Source organism: Rhinatrema bivittatum, chromosome 13, assembly GCF_901001135.1.
Source record: "Rhinatrema bivittatum chromosome 13, aRhiBiv1.1, whole genome shotgun sequence".
Lineage (NCBI taxonomy): Eukaryota > Metazoa > Chordata > Amphibia > Gymnophiona > Rhinatrematidae > Rhinatrema > Rhinatrema bivittatum.
Window position 1 is genome coordinate 26,794,009 of NC_042627.1, and position 19,637 is coordinate 26,813,645.

General features: G+C 41.5%; 1 protein-coding gene across 7 annotated transcripts in view; it reads left to right on the top strand.

Annotated features, from left to right (window-relative positions):
- HERC1 (HECT and RLD domain containing E3 ubiquitin protein ligase family member 1) overlaps positions 1 to 19,637 on the top strand; it is a 410,083-nt gene that overhangs the window by 249,187 nt on the left and 141,259 nt on the right. For 4 of the 7 annotated variants that reach the window (XM_029575639.1, XM_029575642.1, XM_029575643.1 and 1 more), the window contains exons 47-51: positions 994 to 1,194; positions 2,302 to 2,476; positions 6,513 to 6,783; positions 11,155 to 11,368; positions 12,741 to 13,000. In XM_029575639.1, the coding sequence (XP_029431499.1) occupies positions 994 to 1,194; positions 2,302 to 2,476; positions 6,513 to 6,783; positions 11,155 to 11,368; positions 12,741 to 13,000 (1,121 nt within the window). The remainder of the gene's footprint in view (positions 1 to 993; positions 1,195 to 2,301; positions 2,477 to 6,512; positions 6,784 to 11,154; positions 11,369 to 12,740; positions 13,001 to 19,637) is intronic. The other 3 variants (XM_029575640.1, XM_029575646.1, XM_029575641.1) reach the window with 3 other exon arrangements.

Here is a 19,637-nt window from a genome sequence, read left to right on the forward strand (position 1 = left end):
TTTACAAAGTGGACAATTTTTTATCATGGACGTTTTGAGGCATCATAACATAGTTAACAATTACAGTAAAAAGCATAACATAATATATAATATAATATAACAAGTCTCTGAAGAAATATAGAGTTGGATGATGAGTGATGTATGTAAGATTGAAGATTATAGTTGTGAGCTCATTTAAGAGTTGGTATAAGCAGATGATTGGGGGTCAGTGAAATACATGAACAAAATTACTAAATATGAAAAGAGCCTCAGGTCCCAGATGCTTAATCAATTGTATACAAAAAAAAGAGGACACTGTTAGAATCTCTATTAATCAAATACAGTCTTGCATCTATAGAGTAGGATCAATCTCCTAGAAATAATTCCACATCAGCCAGCCTGATGGTGTGCCCAGCATTGCACGGGCCACCCGGACAGCTCAGTCATAGGTGGAACTTGACACCCAGCTCCTGAGGGTTTATTTTACAAATTTGACAAGACTGTTTGCATTTTGTGGACTAGTTGCTTTTGTTTTTTAAGCTGCAATCAAAAAATTTTTTTAAAAAATTTCTAGAGCACTTCAGTGCCACAAGTTCCAGGTGGCCCGTGCAATGCTGGGCACACCGTCAGGCTTGCTGTTGTGGAATTATGAGATTGATCCTACTCTATAGATGCAAGACTGTATTTGATTAATAGAGATTCTAACATAGTGACCCCTTTTTTTGTATATAAAATACATAAAGCCATAATCTTATAAAGTCAAAAGATACAGCTCAGTTCAGTAAGGCTTAATCAGGTAGTTCACAACATTTTCACCAATGTTTGTCCTTGGTGAAAAGACAACTGATAGTGGTATGGCAGGGCAATTCTCTAGTCTAGATTTATTGTAAGACCAGAATCTCCAACTATGTCAAAGTTGATTGGTTGTGCTTTTCATTTGGTATGTTTTGAAATTAATTCCAGTTTATCTAAAGGACCTGACACATCTTGTTTCTGAATATTTCTGTTCTTTAGAAGACTGGGACATGTTGGATGTTGACGAAGATGAAAAACTGACCGGAGAAGAGGAATTTGAGTTTTTGGCTGGACCTCTAGGTTTAAATGACCGTCGCATTGTACCCGAGCCAGTTCAGTTCCTTGACAGTGATCCACTTGGAGCATCTGTTGCGATGATCACAGCTACTAACAGTATGGAGGAAACTCTGATGCAAATAGGTATATTTGGAAGCAAAGCAAAACTATAGCTTGCCTGAGTTGCAGGCATTTATAAATAATGGTATTTATATAAGTGTCTATGAGCACAGGTCCGCAGCAGATACATCCTAAGGTTGCAAGAATATGCAATCTAAGGGGTTTATTTACTAAGGAGTGGCACACAGGTACGAGGGTTATTTACCTAGGGTCCCATTATTTAAAATGGAAATTATTCACTAATAATGAGTGTTACCTTGCCCCACACCTAGTAGACCCCTAAGTTTGAGGCCAGGAAGGTTAAGATACTTGCTTATAGTTGGCCTGCAAGTTCATGCTAATAAATTCAGAATTCCAGCAAATGTGGAATCAAATAACTACAAAATATTTAACTCATATTGGAAGGATAGCATTTTTGCAACATACAGATTTGGTTTTTTGTAATATCAAAAGTCTGTAGCATATAAGTATTGCTGAGCTGTTAAATTGTTCCCAATCATCTGGCCCAGTTGAAGAGCATTAATTACGGAACTAACAGGGTCATTTATCAAACGGCAATGTGGCCTAATCGCATGCATTAGGGCCTTATCGCAGGCGATAACGCCCTATCACACGCGATAAGTACAGTATGATGAATCCTGCCCATTGTAGCTCTAGTTTTCATTGTTTGTCATCATAATATAGATAGACAAAGGTGTGTGGAATAAAATTTTAAACTGTCCTCCAGAAGATTCTCAAATGCATAAGTGATAAATCATTCAAAGGTAGTTTAATCAGAGCTTCCAATACAAGTATAGTTTACAAAGGAATGTGCTCCCCAGATACGGTCCCATGTTTCTCTCAAAGACTGTGTTGGGATGTTCTTCCCAACGCAGCCTTTGTGTAAAACATGTTAGGGGAGATGCTCTTTTGCAAACTGTACTTGTATTAGAAGCTCTCACTAAAGTACCTTTGAATGATTTATCACTTGTGCATTTGAGAATCTTCTGGAGGACAGTTTAAAATTGTATTCTACACACCTACCTATTTTGTGCCTGTGCTCCACTTTAGTTTTACATTTGTCGTCATAATATGCCATATCAGACAGAATTCAAACTCTGCTTGTACATTTAATTCTTTCATAATTGGAAGGCTGCCACAGCTCTATTGAGAGAGGTTCTTCTGGAAGGATAACCCTAGGAGAGCAGGCTGCTGCTTTGGTAAATCCACATGACCGTGTTATGGCTTTAAGAAGAGTGACAGCAGCAGCCCAAGTTCTTCTAGCAAGAACAATGGTCATGAGGGCGCTTTCTCTTCTCTCTGTCAGGTTTGTGAAACTTGGGTAGAATTTTCTTTCCTTTTTGAAAAGTAATAGGATAAATGAATAGCTCTTAATGGTGTCACTCTAATGGTGTCAAACTGACCCTGCAATTATGGGATGGGATGTTTAGGGCTTCTAATTTCATTGGTTTATAAAATGTCCATCTTTGTGTTTACTATTGAGCTTTTTAAGCATTTTTGTGAATGCACAAAATTAGTGTTTTTCGGTATTTTTGCAGTTCGTACACTGTAGTGAGATGACATTTTCAGTCATTTTCCAAAACACTCTGCACACAGTGTTAAAGTACATGGTACATTTCATGTAAAATATAACATACAACATTGTCCCTGCTGCTTTTGGAATTTGGCCGACATTTTCTATGTTAAAGCTAACCCACAAATAGCATTACATGATTTAAGCAACTCCAGGTCTGCCATCAAAACTGCCCAAGGATCAGAAGAGGAAGCTGGACTAAGGCAGAGTCTTAAACAATGGCAGCAGCGCTCAGGCAGCAGTTGGTATCAGTGTGGCATTTGGGAGGCAGTGTTTTCTGGTTTAAATTGAGGCTACAGAATTTCTTAGAGAGAGATAGGGTCAGAATTACTACATTTTTTCAGGTAAAACTGAAACCCGGAAGCCCTACTTATATTCAATCATTTCTTCTATATTTGGTTTTTTTTGCTAATTAAGCAATGTATTGCTTGCTTTTTAAATTCTTGCCAGAAATCCACATCTGTATTTGTAGATCTTTTTCTTTCATAAGGCATGCCCACTTTCATTCCCTTCTTCCAGTCCCCCAAAGACAAGTTCACTGCTGAATGCTGGTTAAAGGAATTAGCATACATTAGAACATAGACCTTAGACGGGAACCCTGCCTCTTAACATTTAGAAAAAAACTCAAGACCTGGCTTTTCCGCCAGGCCTTCTCCGATCCCTTAGACACACATTAGACGACCGAAAATCCATCATGAACAATGGATCTATTGACTATCTCAAAGTTATGTATAAGAGCCTACCCTGACTCTTCAACTGTTGTTTTTTATCCTTAAGCACTACGTTCCTTTAGACCTTTCTTTCTAGCAGTCTTGCTTCCAAGTTTTCCACCCTTGTTGAATGTAACTTTGTTCTTCCTGTTTTATCTACGGTTTTGTTACAGTTCCCCCTTTTGATGTAAACCGATCTGATATGGTCCCAACCATGAAGGTCGGTATAGAAAAGTGTTAAATAAATAAATAAATAAGAGTGTAAGAACACACCATACTGGATCAGACCAAGGGTCCATCAAGCCCAGCATCCTGTCTCCAACAGTGGCCAATCCAGGCCATAAGAACCTGGCAAGTACCCAAAAACTAAGTCTATTCCATGCTACTGTTGCTAGTAATAGCAGTGGCTATTTTCTAAGTCAACTTAATTAATAGCAGGTAATGGACTTCTCCTCCAAGAACTTATCCAATCCTTTTTTAAACCCAGCTACACTAACTGCACTAACCACATCTCCTGGCAACAAATCCCAGAGTTTAATTGTGTGTTGAGTGAAAAAGAACTTTCTCCGATTAGTTTTAAATGTGCCTCATGCTAACTTCATGGAGTGCCCTCTAGTCCTTCTATTATCCGAAAGAGTAAATAACCGATTCACATTTACCTGGGATATGATAGAGGTGATTTTAAACACCTCTATCATATCCCTCCTCAGTCGTCTCTTCTCCAAGCTGATCAGTCCTAATCTCTTTAGTCTTTCCTTATAGGGGAGCTGTTCCATCCCCTTTATCATTTTGGTCGCCCTTCTCTGTACCTTCTCCATCGTAACTATATCTTTTTTTGAGATGCGGTGACCAGAATTGTACACAGTATTTAAGGTGCGGTCTGACCATGGAGCGATACAGAGGCATTATGACATTTTCCGTTTTATTCACCATTCCCTTTCTAATAATTCCCAACATTCTGTTTGCTTTCTTGACTGCTGCAGCACACTGAACCGATGATTTCAATGTGTTATCCACTATGATGCCTAGATCTTTCTTGAGTGGTAGCTCCTAATATGGAACCTAACATTGTGTAACTATAGCATGGGTTATTTTTCCCTATATGCATCACCTTCCAGATTAAATTTCATCTACCATTTAGATGCCCAATTTTCCAGTCTCACAAGGTCTTCCTGCAATTGATCACAATCCGCTTGTGATTTAACTACTCTGAATAATTTTGTATCATCTGCAAATTTGATTACCTCACTCGTTGTATTCCTTTCCAGATCATTTATAAATATATTGAAATGTACAGGTCCCAATACAGATCCCTGAGGCACTCCACTGCTCACTCCCCTCCACTGAGAAAATTGACCATTTAATCCTACTCTCTGTTTCCCATCTTTTAGCCAGTTTGTAATCCACGAAGGACATTGCCATCTATCACATTACTTTTTTTACTTTTCCTAGAAGCCTCTCATGAGAAACTTTGTCAAATGCCTTCTGAAAATCCAAGTATACTATATCTACCAGTTCACCTTTATCCACATGTTTATTAACCCCTTCAAAAAAGTGAAGCAGATTTGTGAGGCAAGACTTGCCTTGGGTAAAGCCATGCTGACTTTGTTCCATGCAATAAAGCTGGAGCAAGTGGCATTTTGCCTAACTGGACAGACTTGTCATTGATTTACATTGGTCCCAGTTGGTAATAAAAAGCTTGATGTTCAAAGCAATTTGCATAAATAAAATACTGTCTTTTGCAGACTAGTGGCACTTTATTTAGAATTTTTTATATACCGACAACCGTTTGCACATCGTATCGGTTTACAAATAACTTGTAACTTTTCGGCAATGCCTTTACAGAGAACAATAGCTATGAATACAGGAACTAACAAACTAATAAAGAAACAGAGTAACAATTAACAAGATTCAATGGCATATAGTCGATAAACTGATTAGGGAACTGGGTAGACAAAAGGAAAATTACAGGATTTTCGACCAAACATTAGGGGAGCAGATATAGGATTCAAAGGAGTGTTAGCGGGGGGGGGGGGGGGGGGGGAGAGTAGAGTGGAATGAGCAGTTTAACGAAGTGTTAGCATGGTGGGGAAGTAGAAGCACATTGTACAAGGTTTTCAAAGGAAAAGTACTATACACAGCTCAGGGAGTCATCAGGAAGGTGGTTAACGTAGGGCGGGTAGGTCTGTAGGAACAGCCAAGTTTTAAGTTGGTTTTTTTTTTAGGATCGGTGTAGAGGATCGGTTAAGGGATTTGCATGTAAAAGTATTCTCATAATCTAGTTTTGCGTTGACTTTTACATGAGTTGAGAATCATTCCAAGGGGCAGAGTCAGCTCTTATATGCATACTTCTTGATTTTAAAAAGTATGCATGTAAGTGTCATTTAGAACTTATACCCTCTAGTGTAACTTTATTTAAGTGAATGTGTATGTGTAACCAGCCAATTGCATTTGAAAACACTTGGTAAAGTCTGCATATGCAGAATATGCATAGACATTAGCACTGTGTGGACTGTTTGAAAATACCGTTAAATAAACATGAATGCTTAGGTTGGCTTTAGAAACCAGCGATGTTACATGTAGATTGTGGAGTATTTAGTAAAGATGATAAGAACCTAATTTAAGTTATTTCATATTTTAACAAACATAATTACCACTATTCCTGGCCTTCTGTATATCCTGTACATTTTTTTATGTACTTTAATCTTGAAATAGTTGGAAAAGCTAGTATTACATGGATTAATATCTTATCTTAACTGCTTGCACAGAGGAAGGTGACAGAAAGGATTGCAAGTAAAGCTAATTCAAAATATATCAAGTTAACATGAATGTACTCTAATGATTCATAAACATTCAACCAGTGAGTGCATCATTTAGTTTGATGCTAAAATTATTGGTGGAAAGTAACTTCTGGGATAGTTAGTGTTATGTGCTCAGCTATTTACTCTGCTAGAATCAGTTAGTATTTTAAGCATGTTACTGCAATTTTTTTTTTTTTTTTAATTTTGTGATGAAGGGAAAGTCTGATTTATGTTGATTTGGTTTTTTTTGTTTAACAGTGGTTCTAGTTGCAGTCTTGCAGCTGGTCTGGAATCCCTTGGTTTGACAGATATAAGAACTCTGGTACGATTAATGTGCCTGGCTGCTGCAGGAAGAGCTGGCTTGTCCACAAGCCCTTCCACTCTCTCCAGCGCCACAGAACGTTCTCGAGGAGTCCATAGCAAGACAAGCAAACCCATTTCTTGCCTAGCGTATCTGAGTACAGCTGTAGGTTGTTTGGCATCAAATACCCCTAGTGCTGCTAAACTGCTTGTGCAGTTGTGTACACAGGTATGGTTGTTGACATTTAGTTTTGTATTGTACACCAGTTCAAAAAATGTACAAGAAGTTTATATAAACAAGTATAAAATAAATTCTTAGTAGTTTACCTAAACCTAAATTTGTAGCCAACTTTCCAAAGAGAAGGCGGCTTATGAGATGTGTGTCCCTGTGTGAATTGTCCTTATAACTTTTGTGTCCTGTCCACATCAAATCAGCAGTAATTATCAGGTGGTCCTGTAGGATCCTGCCAGTTAGTTTGTTTTGATCCACGTATACATGTTCACACCCATGCTCATCATTTCTATAGCACTACTAGATGAAAGTTGGATCCATTAAATCCACAAAAACTTCTTGGTGATCATTAAGTTGGCCGTCCATTAGTACTATGAATGGGCACTTTTAATCCTTCTTCTCACAGCTGCTAGAGCACTTCAAACCTAATAAATCATTGTAACCTATAGCATGTTCTGATAAGGAAATATCAGTTGTGCTGACTTTTGTAATGTGTATAAATGTCTGCTAGAGATAAAGATTTTACACAGTCAAACATACATTGTTTGTTTAAGAAATAAACTGGAATTAAATCCCTACTAATCCACTGCGATACCCTTTCATTCTCTTTCCACCTTTCCCCCAATCACACTAAACTTTCCCTGCATTTGGTTGTAGTTTCTGTTCAGCCCCTTTAAAGCAGGTGTTTCGCAAGCATCTCTTCTTAGTTCATTTCCCAAATCTACTTTGTTTCATAATTTGGCAGCTTTGAAGTAAAAAACATAAAATATATGTATTCTTTCTTTATTCTAAACTGCATGTAAACTTTTGATTTACTATTTCCCTGTACGTACCCAGATCAGTCCTGACTCCTGGGTTTTGCCTCCCTGTCAGCAGATGGAGACAGAGAAAGTTTCACTGACACTATACATAACTGTGTGCCACCTGCAGTCTCTCAATATTTATCTGTCTCCAGCAGATGGTAGATGGTGTATAACCTGCAGTCTGGAGAAAAAGATTAAAAGACAAAATTTCTGGATCCTCCCAGGGTTGTGAGGTCTTGATGGGGTCATCCCCCCTGGTTTGAGGCGGAAGAGCAAGGAGCTGGTGACCCTTCTGATAGCTAGTCCGGAGGTCTGTGGAGTGGACATCTGGTGGTCCCAGATCCCTTATCCCCCATGAGACAGCAGTGGAATCTGCTGGCAGTTCTACACAGCAACCCAGTGGAGCAAGGAGGTATACCTTTTATACAGTTTGTCCTGGGCTGGGTCGCTAAAGTTTGTCAAAAGGAGTCTGATATAGCCAGTGGTCTGGTTCTTTTCTGATCTGCCATGTAGCTTGCACTCCTGGAGCCTGAACCTCTGCACCAAAGGAAAGTATTAGTTTCTATGTATCTTTATTTGTTGTCAGAGTTCACAAAAAAAAGAAAAAAGAACAAGGAACTAGTTAGGGGAATCTGTGCAGCAGCAGGGTTCCGGGGGAGGGGAGTTACCTTAGCAGCTTGGGGAGCTCAGCAATGGGACTTTTCAGCAGCTTCTCTGCTTGCTGAGGAGACTGGGTGTTGGCTACATGGTGCTCAGGAACTGTTCACCTGATTGTTGTTGAGGTGCTGGTGGTGCCGCTGGTACGGGGAGGGGACAGCATGTGTGTGCAGCAAAAGCAGCATGGTGTTCGGGAGGACTGTGTCAAGCATGATCGCACTGGTAGAACAAGCCTTGCGGGTGACAGTCTAGCGCTGAGGCTATCCCTGTTGGCGCAGAAATGGCAGTCATTTTTTAATCCCTAGCAGCGTTGGTGGGAGAGGCAAGGGAATCCCTTGACTGTCGCTGGTGGTTCCCTGTCCTGCAGAGGTGCAGAGAGGCACTTGCACTGAGGAGGAATCTCTGGTTCTGGTAGAGGTCTTCTGCCAGTTTTAATTTGCTTATACGCAAAGCATGTTTAGGGGGAATGCTGGCTCTTGGCCCCAGTTTCCATGGATTCTCGGCCAGTTAAGAGGCCTGAGCTGTTGAGAAGCTTTTTAAGCCGATGATTTGTGGTGCTGAATGTTAAACGGATCCGGGCCTAAATGCGCTGAAGGTGAAAACAGGCTTTGCTTACCCGTGTGGTAGGCCATGGCAGCGGTTCTTTTCCCACATTCATAAGTGTGTACGTGCATTCTCACTGCATGGCGGTTCCATGCATAGGAACTTGTGCACATAAGGCCATGGACTAAATTTGAGTGCATACATCTGCAACCTAGACTTGAGCGTGTATTTGCACAGGTACTTGAGCGCGTATTTGCGTATGTACTGATCTACGTATGTAAGGCCGCGACCTAGATTAGAGCTTGTATTTACGCAGGTACTTGTGCACATACAACTATGGCCTATACGAACGCGTATTTACGCATGTACTTATGCACATACGACCGCAACCTAGCCTTGAGTACGTATTTGCCTGCGTCCTGGAGGGGTTTGGATGTATGCCAGTGTGGTATTGGTGTGCGCACAGCCTAGAGCTAAGCGCCGGGGACGAACAGGTCCAAGCACCTTGCTGTCTGTGAGGCTTGCCGTCTGATAGCAATTCAGTCTTCCCGTGGTCTCTGGTGGACAAGGGATTACGGTGAAAAGAGAAACATTCAGACAATGTGATCCTGGTAGCTTCAGAGTGGCCATATTGACCATGCTTCCCAGATCTGATCAACATGGCCATAGACAGGCCCCTGAGGTTCTGACATTGGTCGACTGTTTTCCACCAGGGCCCAATATTTTTGGGTCAGGTGGCTCAATTCTGTCTCACAGCTTCACTTCTGAGAGGAAACTGAGATGGAGGGGATATTCCGAAGCAGTTATTTCCACCTTATTGCAGGCTAGGCAACCTTCTACATCCTTGACATATGTGCAAATTTGGAGGATCTTCGATTCCTGGTCTGCTGGGCTGTTGACGGAGTGCAGCCTCAGTCTGTTCGAGCTATGGTGTCGCATATTTTGGCTTTTCTACAGAAATGTTCTGGTCAAGAGACTGGCCTTTAACACTCTGAGAGTCTAGGTAGCAACATTGGTAAGGTACAAGGATATCCTCTGTCTGCACATCCGGATGTTGTATGGTTCCTTCGGGGAGCTAAGAACTTGCGTCCTCTGGTGCGGAACATTTGTCCATCTTGGAATCTGAGTCTAGTCCTTGGAGAATTTTGTGAGACTCGGTTTGAACCACTAAAGAGAGCTACGGTTAAGGACTTGACTTTTAAGTGGTTTTCTTGGTGGCTATTTGTTCAGCCAGGAGAATTTTGGAGCTTCAGGCGCTGTTGTATCGAGATCTCTTCCTACAGATGTCTAATTCAGGGGTATCTTTATGCATAGTGCATTCTAGTCTCGGTATTCCATCTTAAACAGTAGTTTTTCTAGCTTTTATGGATTTGATTCCCCTATGCCTCACATGAGGGAGCGTAGGCTTTTAGATTGGAGGCATGTATTATTCAGGTATATGATTTCCATAGATCGCATACCTCTTTGTAGATCATACCTTCTGAACTAGTGTTTCTCACATGGAATGGCGATATATAAAACACTCAAATAAATAAATAAATATCACCTCTTTGTACTGTGGAGTGGTCCAAAGAAGGGAAATAAGTCGTCTAAGGCTGCAATTGTACGGTGGCTGAAGGAAGTGAGTGAGTCGACTTACATTTCTAAAGGACGCCAACTGCCAGGGGATTTTGGGGGCGCACTTGATGCGTTCTCAGGCAACTTTCTGGGCTGAGTTAACAGGTGTCTCCGCATTAAATTTGCTGGGCAGCTACTGGAAAGTTGTTGCACACTTTTGCTAGGCATTATCGCTTGGATGTGGGGGATCCGGCTTCCATGTGTTTTAGTAAGTGTTCTATGAGTGGAACTCCCCACGTCCCATCCAAATTAAGGGGAGCTTAAGTACATCCCAGGAGTCTGGACTGATCTGGGTACGTACAGGGAAAGGAAAATTGGTTCTTAAATGCTAATTTTCATTCCTGTAGTACCACAGATCAGTCCAGAGACCTGCTCATTTACTGGAGGGGAGAGTCTGCCGCTCATACTGTTGCTTTGTATTTAGTGTGTAGCGTTTGTTTTTCAATGCTGATCGCTTATGTTAAATTTGGGAAACAAATTTTCCATGATCTCTTTGGGCAACTTCATCTTCTTCCGGCTCATTGGAGAGGAGCGGGTTTGCTTAGAAATTTGATTGTTGCTGTCATCTTGGTTTGGGTACAGGTCATTACTAAGGGACTGCAGGTGGCACACTAGGTTATGTACAGTGTCAGTGAAACTTTCTCTGTCTCCATCTGCTAGCAGGGAAGCAAAACCCAAGAGTCTGGACTGATCGGTACTACAGTAACGAAAATTAGCAGGTAAGAACTAATTTTCCTTTTCTTTTCAGAATTTGATTTCAGCTGCCACAGGTGTAAATTTGACTACAGTTGATGATCCAATTCAGCGCAAATTATTGCCCAGTTTTCTGAGAGGGATTGCCGAAGAAAATAAACTTGTGACATCGCCCAGTTTTGTAGTAACTCAGGCACTTGTAGCATTGCTGGCTGACAAAGGAGCTAAGCTGAGACCTAACAGTGATAAAGCAGAAACTGAAAAGAGAGGTACAGTATGTTGTAATTGTTATATGACTGGCCATCAACCAACCAGGTCATTAAATTTCAAAATACTTTTTCTGTAACAATATATATATATAAATAAACTCTAAACAGTTACATTAAATTGGTACCTTAACATGACAAACTCAAACGTTTGCCAATTTGACATTCTTGTGGCAGATGAATGTTAATAAAGAACTGCACCACAAAGGAAATGGATCCAGGTTTCTTTGAATTTCTCTTGTGCGGTTCTTCTAATCATTTCCACTCAGCGGCATCTTTAAGCTGCTGCTAATTGTGTAACTCGACTGGACCCGTGGCTGGAGAAACAATACAGTGGTTGCATCACAAGGCCAAATGACTGCTCTATAGACTGGGACAGGAGGAATGAGCTAAGTTGGGCACTAGGCAGCAGGATTCCCAAGATGGTGCATCTGGGATAAGGCAGCTAGGCAGAATGGAAGCAAGATCCCTAAGGTGGCACAACTGGGGCATGGCATGTAAGCAGAGTGACGGCTGTAGTTACCAGTTAGACCCTACTTGCACCTGTTGTTTGCCATACGCTTAAATGGGAAACATAAACAAATGAGATGAAAATTTTCATTTCATTTATGGGCACTCTCCATTCATTTTGGAGTCCAGAAATAAAATAAAATAAAAATGGACTCATTTATTGCATTTTACCCATTTGTTTCAAATAAATGCACATCCCTATTAGGCCCTCTCTCCTCCTAATCCCCACCAGCAGAAGGAGAGTAGAGCTTAATATATGCCAGCTGTTGCCTGTACTGCACTGTTAGCAGTTCCAGAGTTTGAACCCCACAGTACTCCATGGATCCTGCACAATATAAATATATATATATTATGAAAGGCTTTGCATTTCATTACCACGCCAGGCTCTATTCCAGCCTAAAGATGGCGCTGCTTATGACATTCCCTAAGAGATGCTTTACTGATGATAATTACAGTGAATGAATCATATGAGATTTTCCACAAGACTCAAAAATAATCTAATGTATAAGGTGCTGTTGTAGCAGAATGGCCCATATTTACTGTTCTCTGTTTAAAAAAAAAATGTTTGCTTGTGGTGTTCATTTAGTTTTTTGTTGCATCTTTGCTACCTTACATTATTTTTTCCAACCAAAATATATTTAGCGGTAACATATAATTTTCAGTAAAATCAAAGGCATGCAGCACCTATGATGTATTGCTGATAATGAGACTCATTTCTGATTTGGAAAACAGTATTGCAACTTGTATACGTTCATGAATTTCCTGTAAGATTTCTCTTTTTTTGTCAAAGATGTGGGTAATACCATTGTAGTTTGTTTCAGTCTACTAGTACTCATCTGGGTGTTGTCTCATTGTTTTGTTTAAGCAGGTTTAATTGCCCATATGTATGCCCATCCTTCCTATGATCCTTCTGCCATAGGCCCTCTGGAGTTGGCTAATGCTTTAGCGGCATGCTGCCTTTCTTCAAGGTTGTCCTCACAGCACAGGCAGTGGGCTGCTCAGCAACTTGTGCGAACCCTTGCAGCGCATGATCGAGATAATCAGACAAGTCCACAGACCTTTGCTGACATAAGTGGGGATCTACGCAAGTGCTCCTTCATCAAACTGGAGGCTCATCAGAACAGGGTATGCATTAGTTGAGGCCTTTTTGTGCATTGTTTATCTGCAAGTAGCTCTGGAATGACATTCATGAGCAGTGTGTTGTAGTCATATTACCATTTCTTAGTTTAGTTGTTTCATATATGTATATCAATTTTAAGAGATGTTTTTTAGTGTGTCTGACATTTTGTAGGTTTTAAGTGAATCTGTGACACTTTAAGAAATTGACAGTGTTGTAAAACAATTACTTAAGGATCAATTTTCGAAAGATTTAGGCACTTTGCTTTGGCAGTTAAGTGCTAAATCGGCCCTTTTGAAAATTGACTAGCATACATCCCTAAATTTTGGCATCTAGTTTTACGAAGCACCTAAATTATGGTGCTTAAAAAGTAGGTAGCTGTGGGGATGGAATCAGACACTTACCAGTCAATTAAAATAAATTAAAAAAAAAAAAGGTAGAGTACCTAACTTAGGTGGCCAAAATCAGTTACTTAGAACAATTAACTGATTAATTTTCTAAGTAGGCAACTAATTGGGTATCTGTTTTATTATGAAATATTTTTAGTTACTTTCAGCTACTTTGTGTTTAAAGATGACACTTTTTGTTGTGCTTTTTCTAAATGGGTAGGCTATTTTCAGCAGGAACTTGTTGACCTGTTGGTACTGCAGACAAATGGGCCTGCAAGCCAGTTTTCAAAAGGAAATTCCCTACAGAGTTTCCCTTTGGAAATCCCCTAGTGGGCCTGTGCCATGGGGCATATTTTAACCCATATACTTTGTATGTGCAAAATATGTAAGTTAAAGTAGTGAAAAGTAGTTGGGGCAGGGAAGATGGTAGGAGGGGGGATGCTTAAAAATGAAATCCCCCATGCTTGCTTGTACAGGCCTGCCCTGACCCCGCCATCAGCACCACTTCTTGCCCTCAGGGAAAAGGATGCCTACTGAGGGTAATTTTCAAAGCCAAGTCCACATGTAAAATAGTGCTTTGCCTCCAGAAATGGATTTTTAAAAAATTGCCCTAGCCTGTGTGTCAGTAAAATTGCCCACTGTCCGCCCCCCCCCCCCCCCCAAAAGATACGGTGCAGTTTTATTAAAATTAGGCATTTTTAGAGCTGGTTCAAAAGTGGGTTTTGTTCTCAAGCCTGTCTTCTGCTGCTTAGGCTGATTGGGGAGGGGTGAGGATGCTGTGGAGGCAAAATTTGTAACTCTTCCCATCATCCACAAAAAGGGAATGCCAGCTATCTCACAACAGTGATACCTAGTAGACATCAATCTCTACTGGCTCCTGCATGCCCCATAGGTAATTTTTAACCTATACAATGTTAACCTATATAATTTTTAACCAATAAAAGCAAACCTATGCTGGTAGTTTTGTTTTCATTATTGCGTAATGAAAAATGACCTGCAGAGATTTGTGCCTGCTTTTTCTGCCAGTAATTTTCCAGAGCAAAACAGTGCACAAACTTTGGAATAAACAAATATATGTATTCCGATTTCTGCTCCCAAAGCAATACTTATACATGTTGACGATCAACAATAAAATCCCCAATTTCTCCATTAAATTGCTATTTTACCCATGAAAAGGGCTTTCATTATTGCCCTCCTAGTGACTAATTTATGCACACTAGTACTGGATTCCTGAAATAGCAATAATCCTCTGAGAGGCAGTTTTGATGATAGTGCTAGATGAGTGGGGATAACAAAGGGAATAAAAGGGAGGAGGGAGTCTTACATAGCTGTAAATAAAAACTCGTGGTGTCAGATTGAGCTGGAAGTCCAAAGCAGTAGGAGGAAATTGCTTGTCTAAAACTATGGTATTTTTACTTTTTAAAGACTGCTTTTTAAATCATGTATGTAAACTAGGTTCATTAATTTTTGCTATTTCCTCTAATATGGTATTCTGAGAAAATGTATATGATTAATACAGTTTTAACAAAACAAACTAAAGTAAAGTAAGTAAAATTTGTTACCAAGTGAGTCAGAAATGTCTGAACTAGTAACTTTGAGTAAGCCGTAACACTAGTTAGTTTTGTGAGAGTCATACCAATAATAAAGCTGGAAATTTAAACTCTGGTATTGCTTATCTGGTATGTATTTGTGGGTGGAGAAACAAGTTCCTGAAAAAAGGAATGGTACTTAAGACCATTTTACGCTGAGTTTTTCAGAAATATTTTACTGAAGTATTGCAAAAAACATTTTGCAAAATCCATGCTGTCCTTTGTGTATTCTAAACAATAAACTTAATCTTACTATTATTCATTTGAAAAATCCATGTGCAAAATTTGCACTAACTAGACTTGTAAACATTTAGAATGTATTGTTCAGGAAACAGTTATTTCCTCTTCATGCAGATCAGTCCAGACAAATGGGTTATGCATGCCAACCAGCAGATGAAGACAGAGATCAATAGGCTTACTGATGTCAGCCCTTATATACCGTATTTTTCGCTCCATAAGACGCACTTTTTTTCCCCCAAAGGTGGGGGGAAAATGTATGTGCGTCTTATGGAGCGAATATAAAAAAAAAACCAAACAAAAATCTAACAAACACCCCCCCCCCCCCGACTCCCCCAAGACCTGCCGACTTAATTTCCTACAACCCCCCCCAAGACCTGACAAATTAATTTCCTGCAACCCCCCACCCTCCTGACCCCCCCAAGACCTGCCAAACGTCCCTGGTGGTCCAGCGGGGGTCCGGGAATGATCTCCTGGGCGTGGGCCATCGGCTGCCAGTAAACAAAATGGCACCGACGGCCCTATGCCCTCACTATGTCACTGAGACCGACCGCTGCTATTGGTCGGTCTCAGTGACATAGTGAGGGCATAGGGCCGTCGGCGCCATTTTGTTTACTGGCAGCTGACGGCCCTATGCCCTCACTATGTCACTGAGACCGACCAATAGCAGCGATCGGTCTCAGTGACATAGTGAGGGCATAGGGCCGTCGGCTGCCAGTAAACAAAATGGCGCCGACGGCCCTATGCCCTCACTATGTCACTGAGACCGACCAATAGCAGCGGTCGGTCTCAGTGACATAGTGAGGGCATAGGGCCGTCGGCGCCATTTTGTTTACTGGCAGCCGACGGCTCACGCCCAGGAGATCGTTCCCGGACCGCTCCTGGACCCCCGCTGGACCACCAGGGACGTTTGGCAGGTCTTGGGGGGGTCAGGAGGGTGGGGGGTTGCAGGAAATTAATTCGGCAGGTCTTGGGGGGGTCAGGAGGGTGGGGGGTTGCAGGAAATTAATTCGGCAGGTCTTGGGGGGGTCAGGGGGGTGGAGGTTGTTAATTTAAAGGGTTGGGATGGGGGGGTTTGGGGGTTCCCACAGAAAGAAAAATATTCTGATCTGGGGAGTGGACCGAAATGGCCCTCCCCAGACCCGAAAACAAAATGGGGAGAAAAAAAAAACCTATGCACTCCCCTAATTTGCTCCATAAGACGCCCAGACGCAGAGCCGGTTTAGCACAATTTTTTTTTTTTTTTAAATTTTCCCCCTCTGAATCCTAGGTGCGTCTTATGGTCAGGTGCGTCTTATGGAGCAAAAAATACGGTACATCCCTGCTAACACCAGTCTGTCTCCAGCAGATGATAGACAAGTCATCCCCTGCTATGGACTCAGGCCTGCTTGCTGAACAAGAAAACTCATAAGGTTTCCTGAGGTGAAAAACTAGCTTTTCCCTCTCAGTTGTGCAATAGTCTCTAGATTCTTAAAAAAGTTTTTTAAAAAGGCTCCAGAGAGGTGAAAGCCTTTGCTCACTCTCTCTGTTGAGCTAATCAGGGCCAAGGAGTCTTAGTCTCTTCCCTCTCCTCACCCTCCTGTCTATCTCTCTCCTCCTTTCCTTCTATTCTGGTCTCTTTTCAAAGTAATGGGAGCTGTTTCTTTAAGATTCTTCTCTCCATGTGTGTAAATTAAAAAACAATAATAAAGACATTGGAAGAGCTGCTCAGTGGCAGCTGACTGCACCAATGCAGGAGCATCATTTGCAGCTTCAGGGGACAGTTTTCTTTTCTCTGCCCAGTGAGATTGAAGTTTTTAGGGGTAATTTTGGGCTGTGGCTGCATCGGATGTGGAGAGTGGGAGAACAACCGCACTCTGCATGACCTGCCACATCAGAAAGGTGCAGGTAGGAACTGCTTTAAAGGTCTGTAGGGAGTGTTCTTTGGGGTGGGGGTGAGACTCCCAAATCGCAATTTTGTGGTAGTGGGGGGACAAGTTTAGCAGAAACAATGGTTACTGAGACTGTTTTCTTCACTGGCTGCCCCGGCGGCCATGTCACAGCTGCGGGGCAATGGAATGGAGGTAGAGATCCTCCCCCTCTCAACCCTGAGTGGATTATTGAGATTGCAGCGGGCTTGAGGGTCGTTGCCACTACTGGTGCAGTGGCTCATCTTCTCCAGCAATAAATATTTCTCCTTGCCCTGGGTAGTTATTTCTCAGGAAATCTTGAAAAATGTTCAAGCTTTTTGCAGGGGGGAGGCCCAGCTCCAGGGACTGTCGCTGCCCTTCTTTCAGCCCCCTACACCTTCTCTCCCAGTGCCCTTTGGGCAGGGCACCCAGGGTAAGAAGAGAATTAGGGCAGTGAGTGAAGGAGTGCCAGGTGATGATTTGTTCTCTCAGATGATTCCACTAAGGGTTTTTAAAAGTTTTCTTTAGGGCGATAGGCGGGATTGGAGGAAGGTAAGATTCCTCTTGAAGGAGAGGACCATACTTCTATGCTGCATTCTTTCATAGAGATGAATTAACATCCATGAGATATCAATCCCTGTGCATATTGCAGATCTTGGATGACAAGATGGATGAGGCTCCTGCTCCCAAAGAGGATCCTATTATGGTCAGTTTAAGAAAATCATGGTGCTTCTTCCCTATGCACTGGGTGGTACAAGATTTTATTGATTTAGAATGGGTGGATCCTGAGATTAATTTTAAAGGGGGAGAGGGGGAGTTCTTTGCCCAAGCTTGTATATGGTGGATCTGCAGGTGATGGAGAAGTTCTGTTCCCAAGGTGGACACTTTGGTGTGCAAGGTGATGAAGAGGACAACCATCCCATTGGAAGATAGGACAGCTCTTAAGAATGCTCAGAACCGAAAGATAGAATCTGTGATTAAACAGGCTTTTGAGACACTGAGCATGGCTCTTCAGATATCGTGTGTTGCTGTATTGTTGTGAGATCTGGATTGCGTCTGGTGCAGAATACCCTGGAAGGGTTAAGATAGGAGTCTCTGCCAGTAGAATGGGAGTGGCGTATTTGACAGATGCAGGCTACGATTCGGTGCATGCGATTCTGCTAGAGGAGTAGCATCCATAATATCAGCTAGGTGGCTTCTCTGGATGCGGAACTATTCAACGGACTCTGTCTTCAAGACTAACTTGACTAATTTGCCCTTGGATCATATCTTGTTTTCAGAATAGCAGGAAAAGATGTCAAAGGGATAGGGTGACTCGAAAGTCCTGAGGCTCCTCGAAGATAGTGGACAGAGAGTGGACAGGGAAGTGCCTCAGGGATCTGTATTGGGACCCTTACTTTTCAATATATTTATAAATGATATTTATAAATGATCTGGAAAGAAATACGACGAGTGAGATAATCAAATTTGCAGATGACACAAAATTGTTCAGAGTAGTTAAATCACAAGCAGATTGTAATAAATTGCAGGAAGACCTTATGAGACTGGAAAATTGGGCATCCAAATTGCAGATGAAATTTAATGTGGATAAGTGCAAGGTGATGCATATAGGGAAAAATAACCCATGCTATAATTACACAATGTTGGGTTCCATATTAGGTGCTACAACCCAAGAAAGAGATCTAGGTGTCATAGTGGATAACACATTGAAATTGTCGGTACAGTGTGCTGCGGCAGTCAAAAAAGCAAACAGAATGTTGGGCATTATTAGAAAGGGAATGGTGAATAAAACGGAAAATGTCATAATGCCTCTGTATCTCTCCATGGTGAGACCGCACCTTGAATACTGTGTACAATTCTGGTCGCCGCATCTCAAAAAAGATATAATTGCGATGGAGAAGGTACAGAGAAGGGCTACCAAAATGATAAGGGGAATGGAACAACTCCCCTATGAGGAAAGACTAAAGAGGTTAGGACTTTTCAGCTTGGAGAAGAGACGACTGAGGCGGGATATGATAGAGGTGTTTAAAATCATGAGAGGTCTAGAACGGGTAGATGTGAATCTGTTATTTACTCTTTCGGATAGTAGAAAGACTAGGGGGCACTCCATGAAGTTAGCATGGGGCACATTTAAAACTAATCGGAGAAAGTTCTTTTTTACTCAACGCACAATTAAACTCTGGAATTTGTTGCCAGAGGATGTGGTTAGTGCAGTTAGTATAGCTGTGTTTAAAAAAGGATTGGATAAGTTCTTGGAGGAGAAGTCCATTACCTGCTATTAAGTTCACTTAGAGAATAGCCACTGCCATTAGCAATGGTAACATGGAATAGACTTAGTTTTTGGGTACTTGCCAGGTTCTTATGGCCTGGATTGGCCACTGTTGGAAGCAGGATGCTGGGCTTGATGGACCCTTGATCTGACCCAGTATGGCATTTTCTTATGTTCTTATAGAACAGTGTTGCGTTACTTGTCTTGTAGTAGGTATCGAGATTCAAGGAGATTCAGATTGAGCCACTGTTCTTTGGAACAGAATTCTAGGC